The sequence below is a fragment of the Melospiza melodia genome, chromosome 21, assembly GCF_035770615.1.
Source record: "Melospiza melodia melodia isolate bMelMel2 chromosome 21, bMelMel2.pri, whole genome shotgun sequence".
Classification (NCBI taxonomy): domain Eukaryota; kingdom Metazoa; phylum Chordata; class Aves; order Passeriformes; family Passerellidae; genus Melospiza; species Melospiza melodia.
This window is the reverse complement of record NC_086214.1, coordinates 11,596,146-11,616,658: the sequence shown is the minus strand read 5'-3', so window position 1 is coordinate 11,616,658 and position 20,513 is coordinate 11,596,146. Positions and strand designations below refer to the sequence as shown.

The 20,513-nt window shown below is 55.6% G+C and overlaps 1 protein-coding gene across 1 annotated transcript in view; it reads right to left on the bottom strand.

Moving 5' to 3' along the window:
- DOC2B (double C2 domain beta) overlaps positions 1 to 19,086 on the bottom strand; it is a 32,288-nt gene extending 13,202 nt beyond the window's left edge. The window contains exons 1-3 of the mRNA XM_063173605.1: positions 18,523 to 19,086; positions 8,111 to 8,190; positions 2,175 to 2,249 (exon numbers count right to left, since the gene is read on the bottom strand). Coding sequence (XP_063029675.1) covers positions 2,175 to 2,249; positions 8,111 to 8,190; positions 18,523 to 18,859 — 492 coding nt within the window. The 5' untranslated portion in view covers positions 18,860 to 19,086. The remainder of the gene's footprint in view (positions 1 to 2,174; positions 2,250 to 8,110; positions 8,191 to 18,522) is intronic.
- Between the last annotated feature and the right edge of the window lie 1,427 nt (positions 19,087 to 20,513).

Genomic DNA, 20,513 nt, shown 5'->3' with positions numbered 1-20,513 from the left:
AATAAAATAAAAGAATAGAATAGAATAGAATAGAATAGAATAGAATAGAATAGAATAGAATAGAATAGAATAGAATAGAATAGAATAGAATAGAATATAAGCCTTCTATGAACATGGAGTCAGATTCTCAATTCCTCCTTCATCCTGGGGACCCAGCAAATGCCACAGCCCAGTTTGGGGACAAAGGGACAATGGGTGCTGTCACTGTTCTGTCTCAGTGCTGGGACCCTCATTGGGGTGGCCCAAATCCACCCCTAATCCAGCAAAAACCTGAGGGGCAGGGACACAGCAACTCACTCATTTCCAAACCATCCCAGCCCCTCATCCTGGAGACAGCCAGCAAAATGGGAACCTTGGCAGAGCATGGACCAGGATTTCATTTAAGCAGTAAGAGAGAGCAAGGGAGAGGAAAAAATCCTTTCTGGATTAAATTAAAAAAATGCTGATTTGCTGTTCTGGCTGTTTGTTTGCACTCCTGCTCCCAGCACAGCTCTTGATCCTGCCTGACTCCAAACCAGTTCCCTGGCAGGTGTTTTGTCAGCACCAGCAGGAGGATGGGGACAGCAGGGCTTGTGTCCCCTGCAAGGATGGGACATCCTGGCACACAGCCCAGGGGACAGGGATCTCCTCGCTCCCTGAGCCCCTCTCGTGTCTGGGCACAGCAGAATAAAGAGGCTGAGGCTGCAGGTTGGGCTTCTCCAGCCTGGCACCGCCTGGCAGAGCAGCAATTTTCCCTCTAATGAGGTGTCAGACAACTCAATCCCTGCCTCAGCTGCTGCTGTGCCTCAGCACATCCACACCTCCAAGGTGTCTTGTGGATCTTTATGGGGAGCTGCTGCATTCCCCACCCTGGGTTTAGGAGCCCTGAGTGATGAGGAGAGCAGGGAAGCACCCACAGCCTGCTCAGGTCTGCAGGCACCTGATCCTGATCCCTGGGGCTCCGGGGACTGGGAAGGAAAGCGGGGTGACATGAACATCACCCAGCTGCCAAAGCTGCCCTGGGAAGGGACAGGAGTGAGATCAGAGGAGCTGAGCTCCGGGAATGCCTTTTCCTCCCATCGGGGATGACTCAGGAGTCAGCACCAGCTCTGCATGGGGAATGAACCCAGTCCTGCTCCCACACCCACGGGTGCCTGAGAGCCCAAATCTGGGACAGAAACACCTGAAGGACTCGGGGACTGTCCTGCTGCAGGAACAACCCAAATCCCAAATCCCAATCCCCCAGAGCTGCTCCCCTCTCCCAGGGCAGATCCAGCAGCGCTGTTGGAACAGAGCACGGAGATGGGGCAAGGATGGGGTCCCCCCATGGCCTGTGGATCTGCAGCTGCTCTGTTCCCTCCCCTCCTGCCTCTCCTGCCTCCCCCAGCTCCAGCAGCAATGCTAATCAATGGATTTGCAAAACATGGGGATGATGATGATGATGATGATGATGATATTGCTGCTGAGAGCGCTCGCGGCTCCGCGCGCAGCGGAAATTCAGGACGTGGTTAAAAACTCCCTCTGCCACCCCGAGCACTGGGAATTAATCCAACTGAACTGTAACAAGGAAATACACCTCCCCTCCTCCCCTCCCCCCAAAAAAAGGTCTTTCCTTTCGTGTGGAATAAGAGTGCAATTAATATTCCTGACACACACATCGAGCATTTAAATTCCACATCCCCGTCACTTACACCCAGCTCTCACCACACATCAATATCTTTAATTACTCTTCTCTCCAGCAAGTGCTGAACCTAAGGAGATGGAAATATTTCCCTTATGATTTATACTCTGTTTTATTATGATCTGAGGGGTTTTAAATGCAAAAGGATAAGGGTAGGGGGAAAAAAAAAAGGGGAATTAAAAGGGTCTGATTTGTTTATGGCTGAGGATGTTTCACTCAGTGCTTCCCAGGGCTCCTGGAATGCAGCATTCCCATGCTGGGCTCCCAAGGTAAGCAATCAGGGCTGGCACCTGGCTGCCAGCCAGTGGTTTCCCCGCAAGGCATTTTCCATCCCCGTAAGGATGGATTCAACCCCAATTCCTTCCTCCTGCTCTCTCTGAGCATTTTTCACTCCAGACACTCAAGCTCTGGGTGCAGCAGCCCACAGCCCCTGGCTCAGGAGCTTCTCCCAGGCCTGATTTCCAATGAGAAGCAGCAGCCCCAGGAAAGGAAGGACAATGAAAAGGTTTCTCACCTTGCTGGCCCCGGGGAGCAAGTGCAGCTTGACATAAGGATCAGCCAAACCATTGTGGTCCATTGGCTTCAGCCCCTGCGGAGGGAACAGCAAAAAGCAGGAATCAGGAGGGCAGGGGGATGCTGGGGGGCTCACTGAGCCCACCCTGGGGTCCATGGAGCTGCTGTGGCTTCCCCAGGGTTTGGGAAGGAGGGGAGAATGAATTCTGCAGGATCCAGGCTCAGCACTCCAGTCTGAGGGGCTGTGGGAAGCTCCTCACCTGCGCATGGCACCATCCAACCTTCCCTCCCTCCCTGCCATCCTCATCACATTCATTTGGGGGTGAAAGAGAATCAGTGCAGTGATTTCCCAGCTTTGAAATTACAGGGTTCTGTCATTGAATAATTGCTTCTGAGCAAACACACACCTCTGCTGTTGTGGTGCCACTTGCAGAGGGTGTGATAGCACCTACCTACTCTTGGTTATTAAGGAAGAACAGCTCCAGGCCAGTGGGAGGCTGGTGCCAGCCAGATGCTGTGGTGTTCAGAGTAAATTTGGGGTTGCAGGAGGAACCAATCCAAGGAAACACTCCCTGTGGCCATTCCTGATGGGTTTTCTACAAAACCCTCACAGCTCTTAGAGGATGATGTGGATCAGGTTTGTTATCAGGGAGGGACAAGCTGTGCCTCTGTTCCTCTTCTAAACCCCCCAAAAATGATCCAGAGGTGATGCACAATTCCAGATCAAAGCCACACCTGCACAGACTGCATGGACAAACTACTCCACAGGGCAGGGAAGCAAGTCAGGAGGGTGAGAAATGGAGCCTAATTTCCAGCAGCCCTAAGTAGAAATGAGAATGGCTCCGTGGTGGAAGCCCTTGGATTATTTCCAGCCTGGCTGTGGGATCCCTGCAGGAATTACTGCTGGGCTGGCTGAAGGCAGGGCTGTGCCTGGATCAGAGCAGGGCTCTCTGCAGAGGTACCACCCCCATCCTGGCTCCAGGGGGATGCTGAAGAGTCCTCACAGCCTTGTTGTGAGGAGCAGAGTGCCTGGATAATGAGTGTGTGTGTGCAGCTGCCAGGATCCAGGGGCAGGGAAGCATTTGTATGGAATTCTGCGTGCAGAAGGAATGCAGCCATCCAGGATCTGGGCAAATCCAGCAGGGAAATGCTGGGGGAATCATAATCAGGTAGGGATTAACTCACCCAGCCTGACCTATAGCACCACAGGACCTTCTCTGAGCTGCAGTTTTGTCCAGGATGCTCCTGACCTTGGGAGTGCCTCTGACTTGGAGCAAGGGCTCTGCCACAGAGACAAACCTGGGGCAAGGGAGGCCAAATGGTGCCCAGCAAAGAGGATTTTGCTTCTATAGCAAAGCCACAAGGATAAAAATACCAGCAGTGAATGGAGGTGAACCTGCTTTGAGTGCAGCCTCTGGGGTGGTGCCTCTGGGCCAGGAGATGATGGGGATGGGGCAGGCAGGGCAGGAAGGGGCTGGGCTGTCCCCAGGCTCTGCACAATCCCCTGGTGCTGTCCCTGGCCAGAGGTGCCCAACCTGCCCGGGCTGCACAGCAAATGAGACCAGCACGGAGCAGGCAGATTCCCAGGAAAATGGATGGAGAATGACAGGCAGCTCTGTAATTCACCCATCAATTCAGCTCAATTAAATTACCTTCTGAGGAGGCTATTAAAGGCTTTTTTAATAGATGTGCTATGGAAGATGGAGTGACAGGAGCCTGGAAAATGGCTCCTAATGTCACGTCTACCTCCCTCCCGTGTCACTGGATACGTGTTTGGCACAAACAGCTGAATTTAGCAGGGCTCTGCTTTGCAAGGATCCCTCCCACAAAGGGAGAGCCCCCTCTGGGTGCAGGGACCACCACCTGGAGCTTCAACAAGAGGGATGAGAGGCAGACAAGGCACAGTCACCCCCAGATCCATCTGGGGCAATCCCTGGCTCCGACCCTTCCTGACGCTGTTTCTTGGAGCTGAGATCAAGTTTCATCTTTTCCCTTCCTCTTCCCAACCCCAAAAATCTCTGCTGCAATCCCACAGAGACCTCCAGCTCCCTGCACATGCCAGGCTCTGCCAGCTGCTCCCCGTGCCAGTGACATTTAGCTAATCAATAGGATTTAATTACAGCTCGGGCTAATCGGGGGCTGCCGATTAACGCCGCGCTAGAGGCGGCCAGAAATGGCAGGAGATGGATCCATTCCATCCCTCACCCCACAGCCAGCTGCCTGCCCAAAAACTAGCCTGGCTGAGCCATCCCATTCTGGAAAAAGGGGGCAAGCTGCATTTGCAGCCTGCCAGCCCAGAGGAGCCCGGCAGCTGGAGGAATCTCCCTGCAGTGATGAATATTTATGAGTCAATACATAAGTAATGATCAGCGCAGACCTCCAGCACTCACCTCGGGTGGAAGGGAGGGAGGGAGCAGCCAAATGCTCAGTGGGGTGGAAGCTCCTGGGTGTTTTCTGGCCAGAGGTGCAGGGAGAGCAGCCCAAGGATGCTCCAAAGGGCAGCAGCTGCCTGGAGCATCCTTCACCATTGCCCTGCAGCCCCCTGAGGCTCATGCCAGGCATCTTTCTCCCAAAAGCAGGAGTTGTAGGATAGCACATCCTGCTGTGACTGTGCTGCGTGCCCCTATAAATCCCCTATGGACTGAGCACAAAGTGAGATCCTCAGCAAAGCCATGGCACGGCACCAAACCAGGTGGCTGCACATTCACCAAAACCTTTTCCATCCTATTTTCCAGGTGATGCCCAGCACAGCCCAGCTCTGCCCCACGCAGGACAGCAGAGACCCACACAATCCCAGAGCTCATGCAGGGGAGAGCCCTCCTGCCAGCCTGGCTGCTCCTGCAGTCCAGGAATGAGCTTCCACAATGCCCTGATTTATTCTGCTATTGATCCGAGCTGAGCTACAGCGTGTCTGAGCCCAGCCGCGCCTGAAGTGTGACGGGCGGGGCTGCCGAGAGCCAGCAGGGCCAGGTGGTGCTGCCAGCCTGGCTGCTCCTGCTTTTCCTGGCTTTTCCTCCTTGTTCCTGCATGCTCCTGCCTGCTCCTGGATGCTCCTGACTGTTCCTCCTTGTTCCTGTCTGCTTTTGCCTGCTCCTGCCTTTTTTTCCTTGTTCCTGCCTTTTCCTGGCTGCTCCTGCCTGTTCCTGGATGCTCCTGCCTTTTCCTGCCTGTTCCTGGCTGCTCCTGCCTGTTCCTGCCTTTTCTTCCTTGTTCCTGCCTTTTCCTGCCTGCTCCTGCCTGTTCCTCCTTGTTTCTGTCTGGTTTTGCCTGTTTCTGCCTCTTCCTGGCTTCTCCTGCCTGTCCCTGTCTTTACTTGGCTTCTCCTGCCTGCTCCTGCCTGTTCCTCCTTGTTCCTGTCTGCTTTTGCCTGCTCCTGCTTGTTCCTGCCTTTTCCTGCCTGCTCCTGGCTTCTCCTGCCTGTTCATCCTTGTTCCTGTCTGGTTTTGCCTGTTCCTGCATTTTCCTGGCTTCTCCTGCCTCTTCCTGCCTGCTCCTGTCTGTTCATCCTTGTTCCTATCTACTTTTGCCTGCTCCTGCCTTCTCCTGCCTGCTCCCACCTGTCTGGTGACACCCAGAGTTTCCCAAACCCTGCTGTGAACTTATACCCCTCAGAAACCCCTCAGAAAAACCCTCCCAGATATTCCCAGGCACAGAGGCAGGGTGAATCCCCACGTGGAGCGAAGCCCTCAGAGCAGGGAATGGCTGGTGGAGCACCACAGGTTGGATTGAACCTGCTGGAGTGATAATGGGACTCGTGAGGAACAGCAGCAGATATAGAAGTGCTGGAGATTAAAAAAAAAAATAATAATACAGAGAAGTAAAATAAAGGGAGAGAGGGAGGTTGTTTGGGGTTACCAGAGAGAAAGAAAAACGTGTCTCACGTGGCTGGGATAGGTTTGAATGGCTGCTGGCAGCAATCAGAGCTCCAGGAGCTGCTGGAGCTGGGCACAGCATGTCCCTGGAGGGTGACACAGCCACCCAGGAGGGTAAATCCAAGGGTAAATCACATCCCAGCCCTGCTGGGGCTCTTCCCCCATCTCCTCCTCTGCAGCTCTGCCTGTCCCAGCCCCGGAGCCAGCAGGGTCCTGGCCCTTACCTTTCTGTAGTCAAGTTTTGGCAGCTTTCCCCAGGCGAGAGATGAAATGAGAGCGAGCAGATGGCAATGTAAATAAAAGAGAAAAATGGGAGAATGAGAGCAGAATGGAAATGAACAGGACTCGAGAGCTTGAATGTCAGGGTGGCTCTGCCCTCCCCAGGGGCACGGGGGTGATGCTGGGGTGCCCCCACAGCCCCGGGTGGGCACGGCAGGGACCAGGGCTCTCCTGTGCCAGCCCTGCCTGTGCCATTGCTGATGTGAGATTTATCAGTGGCTGCCCAGAGCTCTCTCCTTCCTCGCTGCCTTCCACCCACTCCAAACCCAATTAGAAATCTCCTCCTTGGCTCGGCTCCCGTGTGCGCCGAGGGAAGCCTGACCCGGCGGATCCACAGGAGACAGGGAGGGGAGCAGAGCCCAGAGTCTGCCCCAGCCCTGCCCTGCTGGCACCTGGGGGTGCTGCCCTGGCCAGGAACAGCTCCAGGAGAGCTGGGGTAAATCCTTCCACCCCCATCCCCAAAATCCAGCTTTGCTGCTGGTGTTCCAGCCTTGGAGAACCACAGCAAACGAGCCATGGAGCGGGGAGAAGAGCATCCTATGGAGGCAAACAGCATGGTCTGACCCTCTGGGGGGGCTCAACCTCTTCTCCTGCCTTCTCCAAACCCCCATCCCTTCCCGAGATCTGCAGGGATTGAGGTGCTTCCCCCCAGCCCATCAGGAGCCCTCTCCGATGGTCACTGTGTGATGCAGAGGGGAACCCAGCAGCATCTCCCACAGGCTGCATCAGGACCTCGTCTCCCTGTTCCTGCTCCCAAATGCGCAAAAAACCCCTAATTGCCTCAATCACGCAGACGGCAGCACTTTGGGGCCGTGATTAGCAGCATTTAAAAGAGCCATTTATAAACCGACAGCCGGTCACAGTAAATAACAACATCGGGATGGGCTGCTGGAAAAAGCATCAGCCATCAATCCCAATCGTCACGGGGGATGAGCAGCCGGCTCCCGACCCTGGGAACGCCCTGAGAGGCAGGGATGGAGGGGAAGGAGAGGGCAGAGGGGCTGGGGAGGTGGTGGAACCCAGGGATGCTTGGTACAGCCATGGATGGGGCTCCCTTGGCACAGCCATGGGTCAGATTCCCTTGGCACAGCCATGGATGGGGCTCCCTTGGCACAGCCATGGGTCAGATTCCCTTGGCACAGCCATGGTTCGGGTTCCCTTTGAGAGGAATGGCAAATTTGTCTTTCCAAACAAAGCTGCGGGTCTGCTGGTAGATAAAACCAGCCCTGGGAGAGAAAAGAAACAATGGGAAGGATTCCACTGATTGACGAATGGAAAAAAGAAGAGATTTGCCTTTACGAATAAACTTGAGGTTTGCTGATAAACGAAATTAGACATTGAAAGATGAAATAAACAATGGGGAAGAAAAAACTCCTAAATTCCATAAGAATTAAAAATTAAAATGGAGCGTTATACATTAGAGGGGAAATCTTTGGTATCAGGTGTATTGGGAAGTGTGAACCTCTCGAGTACCTCAGAAATGGGGAAAGAGAGAAGGGAAATATAGACGGAAATTGGGATAAAAAGGAGGCTGCGTCCTCCAAAAATTCAAGAAATGCCAGAGGAATACCCCATGGCCTCTCCCTTTATTGGAATAAAGCCAAAAAGGACTCTTCTGTCTCCTTTTTGGACATAAACCTCTGGTGTTTGTGGATTAATTTTCCTACGACCTTGGCACAGCCACGGGTCAGGTTCCCGTGGGTCAGATTCCCTTGTCACAGCCATGGGTCACATCCCCCATGGCACAGGCAGTCCCTGCTGTCCCCCCAGCCGGGCTGGGCCCTACCTTGGCTTTGTTGATGGTGCAGTGCAGAGCGTTGTTCTCCTGGTCGTAGAGCAAGCTGAAATCCAGCGTCCCCAGCGCGGCTGCAAGGGAGGAGAGATGTGATTAACCTGCGAGCACGGGGCTGCTCTCCCTCTGAGCACTCAAGGAGATGCCAAAGAGCAGGCTGCAGGCATTATAAAGCACAAAGCATCCTGCTGGGAGCCCTGTTATGAAACGTGGCCGTTCCCAGGTTGGTTGGCACAGCCCTGGGAGAGGAGTGAGGATGAGTGGGTGCAGCTCTGCAGCCACAGCTTTGCTTCCACGGGCTCTCACCTGGGCTATCCCCATCCCTCAGCAGCCTGGCTGCACCCAGCAGCTCCCTGTCCCCCAGGAGATGAAGGATGTCCCCTGGGAAGATTTTGGGAATGGCTGGGACACAGCTGAGAGCTGCTGTTGGCACATCCTCCCCTCCAGCGCCGCTGGCATTCCCAGAGCGTGTATTTGTACAGCGACACCTTCAAACAAATGAGCCACCAGTGGGATCCCTTCCCAGCTCCAATCTGGCTGCAAACTGTAAATTAAACCCAGTGAGGATGGAAATACTTTCCTGGTTAAAATGAAAAACACCAACAAGCTTTTAATCAGCTCAGCGTTCCTTTATGGCATCCTCAGGATCCAGGAGTGGCAGCGTCTCCTGGGATGGGACACAGGAGCAGAACAAAGCCAGAGGAGCCTCAGCAGCAAAAGCCCTTTTGATTTGAGGGATTCTTTCCCTTTGGATGATCTGAGTACCTCTCACTAATCTAAAGCCTTAAAAAGACAGGCTTCCCAAAAACATGGCTTAACCTTCTCCGAGGCTGCCAGGCCTGATTTGCACACCTGGACATGGAGCAGCCTCTGCCCTGGCTCAGCTTTACCTGGCACCAGCCTGGAGCTTCCAGGGTGGCTCTGGACCCAGCAAACCCCGCTTTTCCATGCCCACCTCCCCAAAAGAGTTTTGCCTGAGTGCTGCCCTGCCACCAAGCACCATCCCACTGCTGTTTCCAAGGTAACTGCACCTTCCTGCCGTGCTCAGAACGTGAGAAAACATCCAAAATAAAAACCAGAACAGTTTTGCTTCATATCAAAGCAGGGTTTGCTGACTGGAAAAGAGTTGGACAAACTTTATGGGAGAAAATAAAGTGCTTTTTTCCCCCCAGCATTGATAGCAGCAAGGCACCCACGGAGTTTAAGGATATTCAGGGGACCAAAACCATCCTACTGCAATTTCACAGCGATCTCCCAGCCCAAAGGAAAAGGAGCTACAGGTTTGCCTGCTGGCAAGGGAAAAAAAAATCATTTCTCCCAAGCAAATATCTTGAGTTCAAAGCAGAGTAAATACCCAGAGAGAGCCCTGCCAGAATAACGTGCCCCCGTGGTTGTGCAGCAATTTCATGGCACATTAGCTCCTGGTCTGGGCAAGGCACAAATCAGAGGGGTTTTACCTGCCAGGGCAAGATGAGGGGCGAGGCCAACCCTGCTGTGCCTGCTCCATCTCTGGGTCTGGCTCCAATGAGCATTTCCAGAGCAACAATTCCCAGCTAAAGCCCCTGCACACCCTGCAGGGAGGGAGCACCAGCACAGCTCTGGGTGCTCTCAGTGCTGGGCAGCTCAAGGATGGCAGCGTGAGGAGCTGGAGGCTCCACAAACCCAGTCAGCAAAACTTCCCAAATCTGCATTTTTCACTCAAGAGCGGAAGATGAAAGCTCCGGTTTCGGAGCCTCATCATTTCCACCTGCCCTTTAATCAGCATTTCCTGCCAGCCCCACCGCTCTGCCCTCCGAGTTCAAGCTGTTATTTTATTTTTATCACAGAAGGGGGCCCGCGGTTCAGCCCGCTGCATTTGGCAATTTATAAAACAAATTAAAAAGCTTGGCAGGCAAACAAGAGCTCGGCCAGGAAACACTGACAAAGCCCCAGCCTGGCCCCGGGGCGAGGACAGCGGGGACCCCTGCTAAAAACAACTAAAATCACCTTCAGACAGCAGCAGGAGCTTGTTCTGCAGGTGGGGACTCAGGTCCTGCCCCCAGCCCTGGCTGTCCATGAGCAAACATCCAGCAGTTCCCATCCCTCTTGGAAATGGAGCCCTGCATGTCCATGAGCAAATATCCAGCAGTTCCCATCCCTCTTGGAAATGGAGCCCTGCATGTCCATGAGCAAATATCCAGCAGTTCCCATTCCTTTGGAAATAGAGCCCTGCATGTCCATGGGCAAACAAACACCCAGCAGCTCCCATTTTTCTAGGAGCTGAAGCCCTGCATCCCTGGCCATGCCCTCCCAGCCCTGGAGGGGTTTTCCTCTAGGCAGAGATGGTTTTTTATGGATGGCGAGTCTCAATTCCCAAGGAAGGGCCTGCCCTTGCGCAGAGGGATGTGGAAACATCAGCACAACGCATGCTAATTGTTTAAAAATGTGGCTTTTTGGTAAAGGGGAGGAGGAAAAGTTTGCCAAAAAGGGGTTTGGCAGCCAAGGTGCTGCTGTGGAGCTGGAGGTGAGCACTGCTACCCGATGCCCAGGGCTCATGGGACACGTTCAGGACAGGGTGACAGCCCCACAGCCTCTGGCACATCCTGGGAATGCACAGCCAGGGATGGATCCAGCCCAGACAAAGCTGGAGATCCTCAGGGCTGAGGAGGTGGCAGGAGACCCTCAGCTGTACCAGGAGAAGGAGCCACCCCCTGCACCCCACAGGAGCACCCAGTGAAGCCCCAGGAGCCCCATCCCAGCCCTGTGCTGCTGCAGGGCTCAGCACAAGCCACCAACCCTGTCCCACTGCTCCCACTCCCAGCAGCACATCCAGCCCTGGCTCTGGGAATCCTGCATGCCCAGCTGGCAGGATCGGGCCCAAAACCTCTGCAGAGCAACCTAATCCCCCTCCTTTAATTGCTTTCCCCCTCCCACTCGAGATGCAGCTCGATTGTGATCTTAATTAGGGGAGCAAGTACCTAAAAAAGAAAAGGGCAGCAATTAGACTCAAAGCACTGCTACCAGGATTATTTAACTCGACTGGGCTATTCTGAACACTGCCCTCTAATCACAGAGGCTGCAAATAAAAAATATAAATAAATGCCTTTGTCAGGCTTTACAAAGGCAGCTTGGCGCTCTCCAGACAGCAGGCAGGATGTATCATTATTATTACAATTATTCTGCTCCAATGATAAAATAACCATTAGGAAAACTGAACTCATTAGCAGGTTCTGACCCTCTTTCCTCCCCGTGAGCTGGGAGAGATTGATGGGAAGGCTCTGGCCAGGGCCTGCCTTTTAACACAGTCTCTAAAAGGAAAAATAGATCCCACTTGCACGGGAAGGTGGCCTCTTCTCCCACTGACCTTTGGGGAAAAACCCCACCTTTGGGTGTTTGGATTAATTCAGGGGGCCAGGGGGTGATTGGGGGGCAGCAGGAGCAGCAGATGTGTCCCCAAGTCAGCAGGAATTTATTGTTTATTGCTGACATTTCCTGGCTGAGCCCAGGGTGAGGCCAGGCTGAAGGAGCTTCTATTTATACCTGTGGGATGAGAGGCAAAAAAAAATGTGGTGATGGATCTGAGCTCTGCTCCCTTGCCCAGCCCCTGCCCTTGGTGGCACAGCCGCCCTCTCCATAGCTTGGGATGCTGCAAAGAAAAGAATTTCACATCCCAACACGTGGAAAAGCCACTGACGCTCCCAGAAAGAGCTTCAGCAAAGCCTGGAGGTGGTGATGGAGCACACTCCTTACCCTCCCAAGGCAGGTGTGACTGCTTTAGAGAGCCCAGCAGAGCTCCACAGCAGGAGAAGTTGAGGTGTGCACACAAAAACCCCACTATAGAACTAATTAAAAAGGAGTCCAAAAAGCCTTAAGTCCCTGTGCTTATCAGCATTGCTGCTCCCAAGATAATCTGCTCACGGATTTTGTGCCAGGGAGATCAGAGTGGAGCAGTAAAAAGACTGCTGGGGATTGTCTGGATTAGCTCTCCCTTACAGAAAGCACAGGTTCAGTAACCTTCAGACTGGGTATTTTTTAATGCACTATAAAAGATAGGTCCCTATTCTTCCATTGCTTTAATTTTCCCTTGCAATGGAGATAATTTTAAAGGTCCTGAAAGGCAGCAAGTAATTCTGCGCTCTTACAGCCCCATATAAAATGTTGGCAAATGACACTCCTCAGGAGGAACAGAAATTATCATCTCCTGCCATTTCCAAGCCTGGCTGCTGAAGAACATTTTTGTGGGTGTGCTCCTGCCCCCCCTGGCATCCTGAGCACATCCAGTGGCACAGGATGGGGACTTCAGGACTGGCTCCATGAGCCTGGAAAACCTTCAGGGTTCTCCTGGAAAACAGCACCATCAATTCCTGCAGGTGGGGCTGAGCTCCCTCAGCTCCCTCAGCATTCCACCTGGGCACTGACCCACTCAGGATGCTGCTGGGCAGTCAGGGATGGATCCCAAAGGTGCTGAGGACAGCCAGGTGTCCCCGGTGGCAGCACTGCCCTCTGGCATGGAGCTCCAGCCTTGGCATCACTGCGGGATCTGGCGTGCTGGAGGCAGCTGGAACAGGGCACGACTGAAATCTGGCATCACCCTCAGCCATCCCATGAAAGCAGATCCTCTGGGAGGTTTTGGGGCACGTCCCAGGGGCAGCACAGCACACACTGGGGCATGAACATCCCCGTCAGCACCACAGGAATCAAGAGATCACAGTCTCCAGCTATGTCAGGGAAGGGATAGGTTGGATATTAGGAAAAACTTTTTCACCGAAAGAATAATAAAGAATAATAAAGAATAATAAAGAATAATAAAGAATAATAAAGAATAATAAAGAATAATAAAGAATAATAAAGAATAATAAAGAATAATAAAGAATAATAAAGTACTGGAATGCTCTTCCCAGGGAGGTGGTGGAATCACCATCTCTGGATGTGTTTAAAAAAAGCCTGGACTTGGCACTTGGTGCTGTAGTCTAGATGAGGTGTTAGGGCACAGGTTGAACTCAGAGGTCTCTTCCAACCTCATCATTCTGTGATTCTGTGCCTCTGATGTGCTGCTGGCAGGGCAGGACATCCCCAAATCTACAAAAAACCCCAGCAGGGAGCAGATCCAGCACACAGGAGGAGACCTTCCCTCCTCAGCTGAACTCCGTGGGATCAGGAGCGAGGAACAAACACAACTTTTCTCTCTTGCAATGCTCCCTGCCTGGCCGTGGGTTTCTCTTAAATTTTCTCTTAAATTTTTCTTAAAATTTGCAGCAATGAATATTTCTTCATTTTGGAGACACAGAGCCAGCCCCTGGTAAGCTCTGGAGCAGGGAGCTGCTTCTTCATGGGGTTGGTTGATGGATGCTCATCAGCTCCTCTGTCTTCTCCAGGAGGAGTGTTCAGAGGAACACTTATCTGCTCGGAACAGTTCAGAGATGCAATTATGTTTTACAGCACTAAATGGTCCCTGATGTCAGCAGCAATTAGACTTTCAGCAATTTCAGTTTAGAGATGGCCTTCAAATCTCTCCCGCTCTCCACCTCTAATGAAGTACAGCCCTGCAATTAACAACCTCCCAAAATTGCCTTCAGTGTTAAATACAAAGAGGAGAGATCAGGGAACCCCCTGGGAACAAGGGGTGTCTGTCTGTCTGTCCGTCTGTCCTCCTGCACTCTGGAAGTGGGGCAGGTGCAGGGCTGTGGGAGGAGGGACCCTCGTTATCCAGCAGCTGTGGCTCCTTCATTAGCAGAGGTGCCAGAGGCCACAGCCCATATGCTGCTGCCCTGGATGCTGCAGGAGGGATGCCCAGGCAGACCCTGCTCACCCTGCTGTGCTCTCCTCTCCTGGTGTTCCCCCCCAGCACTTTGGGGTGTCCCTGCCCGTGGGAAGAGCAAAGGAGGACCAGGATGTGCATCCTGCACCTGGATGTCACTGCTGGGACGGCCAGCAGGAAGGTGTGAGAGCTCCCAAATATCCCACAGGAAAGCAGAGAGGAGCTGATCCAGAGTCACTCCTGGGACACCTCAGTGGCACTGCCCAGTCCTTGCTCACGTTTCTCAGATTGTGCTCTGCTTGGCAAAGCCATGCTCTGCTGAAATCTCTGGTGGTTTGTTTGGTTTCCTGAGCGAAAAGAATACTTCTTTTGGCCTTATCTGGATTGAAAAGACGATTCAAAGCTTATAAATAGCAGTTGCAGCATATGCTAAGGAGCTGTGCTTCAGAAGTAAATACCCTGCTCGTGCCTCGCCGTCTCCTCTGCCTCCCCCTGTCTGGCCACAATCACTGCCAGGTGACTTGCACACCCTGCACCCCTTCAGACCTTCCTCCTTCTTTACATCTTCAAGCAGCCAGTAATTAATATCTCCATGATGGCTTTGCCTGCCTAATTATCTTCTTTGCTCAAAATAAGAGTCTTCCTAAATAACTCGTGTGGCGCTGCAGGCGTCACGAGCCGCCGCGCACCAGGACTGGCCTCTCAGCTGCACTTTGGAGAAGTGCTTTCCATGCTGCTGCAGCTCCAGAGCTCAGAGGATGCTCTTCCATGAATAAAACTGGCCAAGAGGTGGAATGGGATGGGTTGGTGCACACAGGAGCAGGATGGGGCAGCATTTGCGGGGATAGCGGCTCCCGCTGCAGCCCGTGGCTCCCAGGCTCTCTCCTCACCTGGAAACCCAGAGCCAAACACATTTGGAGGAGGGAAGGAATTCCAGTGTGGCCAGAGCCTCTTTCCAAAGCCAAACAGCAGCTCAGAGAATGGGGCATTTCTCCAAGGGCTGGAAACCTGATTGCCTGTGAAAGGAGGACGGCTGCTCCCTGCAGGGCTATCCCCTGGCAGTGCCATCCCCTGGCAGTGCCCCCTCTCAGGGCCTGTCCCTACCTCTGCTCATCCAGGAGTTCCTTTAAAAATCCCCTGGGTACAAATTCCTGCTGGTGCTGTGGAGGGGAAGGTGCAGGCAGTGGAGGGGCAGCAGCATTTGGGTGCAATCGGTGGAGATGGGAGGCAAGAGCAGCTCCTCACAGGTGGCACATTGCCATCTAGCTGGCATTTGCTGATTTTCCCTGCAACCCGAGTTTCCCTGGCACTGCGCTGCCCGGCTGGGTGGGGAGCATCCCTGGTGGCTGGGGAGCTGCTGCTGCCACAGGGGAGCCAGCAATGAGGTGACAGCCAGGTGTGAGAGGAGCAGGAGCCAATTCCCCCTCCCAGCCTCCTGCCTGGTCCAACAGCACCAAACCATCTCTCTGCAGCAAATACACATTTCCCTCCTCTCCTGCCTCATTCCTTCCACCTCCTCAGCAGCTCTGCTGGGGACAAACCCAGTGCAGGAGCAGTTCTGCTTTGCCAGGGCAGTGCTGGCTCCCTGTGCCAGGGTCTCCCAAGGGTGCCCACCAGAGCCCTGCAAACCCTCACAGCAGCACAGCTGGCAGGGAAGAGCAGGCTCCATGGAATTCCCAGTGATCCCAGAGCCAGCCCAGATGTCCCCACTCATTTTCTGCTGTGCTGGTTCCCTGCCTGCTCCCTGCATTCAACAGGCTGCTGGAGAGGTGTGCAGACCCACAAACCTGAGCCTGCCATGGCTGTCCCCAGGTGTTCTCCCACCTCAGCCAGGTCCCTGCCCATCTCTGGGAGGGTTCCACCTGCTTCCCTCAGCCCGGGGGTTCCCAGATTTCCAATGCCAATTCCCTGCTCCCTGCAGGTGCCACACCTGGTCAGGCCACCCTGCCTGGATGGCAGCAGGCACTGCAGCTCCCACGGGCTCCACAGACACTACAGGCTTTGCTGGTGGGGTCTGGAGCACAACTCAGCGCAGGATTAAAGAACAGGGTGCAGCCAGCCAGCCCAGGGCCAGGCAGGACCCACCCTGCCCTGCTGGGGTTCTGGAATTCGGGCTGGCATGGCAGCTGAGGTGCTGCTGGAAAAACCCCAGAGCGCCCAGGCTGGAGCAGTAACTCCAGGCAGGAAGGAGCCTGGGGAAAGCCAGACAATTGCTGCGTTTCTCCAGGCAGGGGCAGCTCTCCTCCTGCCACCCTGGCACGGGAGGAGGGAAACCCACAGGCAGGTGGGACAAACAGGGGGGAGCCCTTCAATCCTCCTCCTCCTCCTGATGGATCCTGCCACCAGAATCCCTCCCCCTGCACCTCTCCGGGGCTGGAAGCATCTCTGAGGAGTGAGGCAAGATGTGCCTGGCAAAATCTCGATTTATGGGCGCTGCACCCAGCTGTGACACCTCCATCCCCAGAGACCCCCTGAGCCCCCAAGGGCACTGACACCACTGACACCTCAGTGCAGGCACAGACAGGTTCTCCAGGGGAAATTTAGTGCAGGTGACTAATGCAGCATCCCTGAATCACCCTCCAGAGATGTGGGGGAGCTCCACACACTCCCCAGCGTGGCTGATGGCTCCAGTCAGGCTGCAGGATCCCCTCCCTGCTCCCAGCTCTTTTCTGCATTTACAACTCGGCTGCTGAACACGGGGGAGTGCCAGTCCCACCCTGCACACCAATGTCCTCAGGGTGTCTGTGCCACCCCGCGCTGTCCCCAGCGCTGTGACACCAGCGCTGCCACCTCCCTGGCGCCGCTGTGCCTCCGCCAGCCAAAACCCCACCGCACCTCTGGCAAAACAGCCTCGGCAGCTTTGCCTGACACCTGTTACGCTGCGGGAAACACTTCCCAACACCAGCCTGGGTGAGAGAAACAGCCGCCGGCCCCGGCACGGAGCCAGGCTGCTTCCAGCACCCAGGATCCAGCATCCAGCACTCAAAATCCAGCATCCAGCACTCAAAATCCAGCATCCAGCACCCAGGATCCAGCACTCAAAATCCAGCACCCAGCACCCAGAATCCAGCACCCAGAATCCAGAATCCAGCACCCAGCACCCAGAATCCAGCACTCAAAATCCAGCATTCAGCACCCAGCATTCAGGATCCAGCACTGAAAATCCAGCATCCAGCACCCAGCATTCAGCATCCAGCACCCAGAATCCAGATCCCAGCACCCAGGATCCACCTTGCAGCACTCAAAATCCAGCGCCCAGCTTCCAGCACTCAAAATCCAACATCCAGCACTCAGGATCCAGCTTGCACTCAAAATCCAGCACCCAGCATCCACAATCCGACATCCAGCACCCAACACCCAGCTTCCAGCACCCAACATCCAGCATCCAGCACTACCCAGGGATAAATACAGAATGCTGAGCCCTGGGCAGTTTCCGAGTCACCCCAAGAAAACGCTGCACTCTGGGCCTCCAAGTGCCACACTCCCCCCTGGCCCTGCAGCCCGGGTTTCTCCCGTTCCCACTGTCAAAGACGATGCGATAATTAGAGCAGCTAATGACCCAAAGCCGGTTAAAGTCCCCGTGAAGTGCCCGGCTGGGACAGACGCGGCTTAGCAGAGATGTTCTCCTCCCTGGCAGTGCCAGGGCCGCCGCCTCTCCACGGAGCCGTGACTCCGACACCAGCACGGGCACAGAGAGAGTGTGTGCCAGTCTGGGGCTGGCACCCAGCGCCAGCCTCACTGTCACAGAGGGACACGGGGACAGCCGTGCCACCGTGCAGCAGCACAGCCCTTTGGGGTCACACTCTGGGGTGTAAATGGGATAAATGGCAGCGATGCCGAGGCAGGGCTGTGACATTGTGCCAGGGGAAAGCCACCGGGGCCGTGACATTGTGCCAAGGCGAAGCCACCAGGGCGCTGGGCCCTGCGCGGCTCAGCCTCCCCTTCCCCCAGGACCAGCACGCAGCACCCGCTCCCTTCTCCCTTCTCTTCTCCCGGCTCCAAACTTTGCATCCCCTCGCAGGATCTGTCCCCGAAGGCTGGGCTGGATGGAGCCCTTGGCTTTTCTGTGACACCGAGGGAAATCGGGCGGTCCCGGGGGCCCAGGGCCGGGCAGCGCTGCCGTGCAGCTCCGGGCGCCGGCTGGGAAGGACGATTTGGGTGGGGAGGGGTTAACCCTTGCTGCAAACACCTGCATCCGCCACGGCCAGAGCCTTCTGCTCCCAAGGCCCCCCCTGGCTCTCGGCGAGGAATGGAGGCGTGACACGGCCGGAGTTTGCCGAGGCAGAGCTCTCATTCCCGACGCATCTCCCCGCCGTGGAGCCGGGCCATGCCGGAGCCCACGGCCAGCTCATCGCACCGCCCAATCCAGCCGGGTTAAAAGGCTCCGAGCCCACCCGGAGGGCTGCAGGCACGGAGCCGAGCAGGGACGGAGGCAGAGGAGTGCACACCAAGCACGACAGCAACTGGTGGCTCTTGGGAGACTTCCCTACTTTGGGTTCAGCATCCAGCCTGGCTGCGGCACGGACACTCCCAGGGCCCCCGAGCATCACCCGGGGGCTCCTCAGCGCTGCACTGCGATCCCAGGTTCCCCAGCACGGACAACCAGCCCCAAACACCCACCCACATCCCCAACACCGGGGCGAACTCCCACGGAAACTTAGCAACTCACTGCAATCGTCCGACTCGTAGCCCTCGGGGTCCACCAGCTCCTCGGGCGCTTGGCTCCTGGCCGGCTGCTCGGCGGGCGTCGCTCCGTGCGCTCCGAAGAGCTGGTCCACATCCTCCTCATCCTCACGGGGATGCTCGGAGGGGCTGCCCGAGGTGTGGCCGGGCGCGGGGCGAGGGGCGCCGCTGCTGCTGCGGCCGACGGCGGCGGGGAGCCCGCGGGGGAAGCGGGGGAAGTAATCGGAGATCTGCTTGATGGGCTTGATGGGGCCGGGGCAGACGTCAATGGCCATGTGCTCCTGGATACTTATGGTCATTTTCTCTCCTTTGCGGAGTGTCATGCATGCGGCTGTGGCTGCCGAGCTGCCCCCAGCCCCGGGGAAGCCCGGAGAGGGAAGTTTCAGCCGGGGGCAGATGAGGAGGAGGAGGCTCCGGAGGGTTCCTTAGGTGGTTGTGGCGCCCTGAGCCTCGGTGGCCGCACGCATGCTGCTGCTATCGCTGCTGCTATCGCTGCCGCTATCGCCGCTGTCGCTGCCAGCCCCGGCGCTCGCACGGCCCCTGATCCTGCCAGCGCTGCCGGGGAATAAATGAGCGAGACAGAGAGACGGATAAGAGGCAGGGGGTGGGCTCTCGGGTGATGTCACCAGCTAGCAACAAAGCGGTGCCCAGCAGCGGAGGAATGAGGGCTGTGGCCGGCCTGGCGCCCCGGGCACACACACGGCCAGCGGCGTGGGCAGCCCGCCCTGCCCCTGCCCCTGTCCCTGTCCCAGGAGCTGGGGTGATGGGGTGAGCGAGGTGGGCTTGGATTCATCGCCCTGGCAAAGCGGGGCTGGTCCCTGCCAGAGGTCACCGGGCAGGGTTAGGAGCCAGCGTGCTGGTGTGTCACATCTGGGGTGCTGTGGAGAGGGACAGGGACAGCCCACAGGGGACAGGGACAGCCCCACAGGCAGCGCCAGGGCGATGCTGTGCCAGGGCGATGCTGTGCCAAGGAGACGCTGTGCCAGGGAGACGCTGTGCCACATCCCCAGCCTGGGGCACAGATGCCATCACTGCCCACTCCCTGCAGCCCCCAGGGGCAGGGACGGCCCTGATTGGGATCCCTGCTGTCCCAGCCCACAGCAATGTCCCTTCCAGAGCTCAGCACGGGCTGGATGAGCTGCTGGAGCTGGGGACACACCGGGGATTGAAGCAACACGTGTGCCCTGCTCAGGGTGGCACAGCCCCTGCCAGCTGGTGTGTGGCTGTGCCATGGGGCTGGTACAGCACCACAGGGATGGGATGGGACAGGGCTCAGTGCCACTGTGGCCATGCTCAGCACCCCTCCTGGGCATGGCCAGGGCCCAGCACAGCCAGGACAGGGACAGGCTCCACCACAGGCTCCCTGGAAAATGCTGAGCTGTGCTGTGCTCTGCTTTGCTCAGGGAGTTGTCTCAAACTGCTGGTTTTACTCATTCCCCCCTGTATCCAAATCAATAAATCTGTGGCCTCACAAGCTGCTGCAAGTGGACTTTTCAGCAAGGAGTGCCAGAAGGGAAACACTGCGAGAAAATGATGCAAAATCCTGCCCAAGTTACTCACCCTGCACAGGAAAATGTGCCTGAAATATTTCAGAGGAGCAGCCTCAGCTCTGGGGGGGTCTGGTGTGAGCCTGGGACACTTGGCATGCTCTGCTCACCCACCACCATGCCCAGCTGCCCGCCAGGTAACCTGGCACATCCCTTAGCCATGCACACAGAGCTGCAGGCTCCTGGCAGGCAGGTGATTATTAAAAACAAAGCTCTGTTCTCTTCAGAGGATTTCCCCCAAATCCCAACAAAATGACACCCAACCTGTCTGTCTGCAGCAGAGAGTTCAGCTTTCATTCACAATTTGGTAAATGTTAATGCAAGTCTTTGAGTCATAACACACTGACACCAGGCAAACCAACCTCATTCACTCCTCACAGGCAAGTGAACGTTTCTCTCCTGAAGCATCCAAACTTGTCACTGCTCCGCA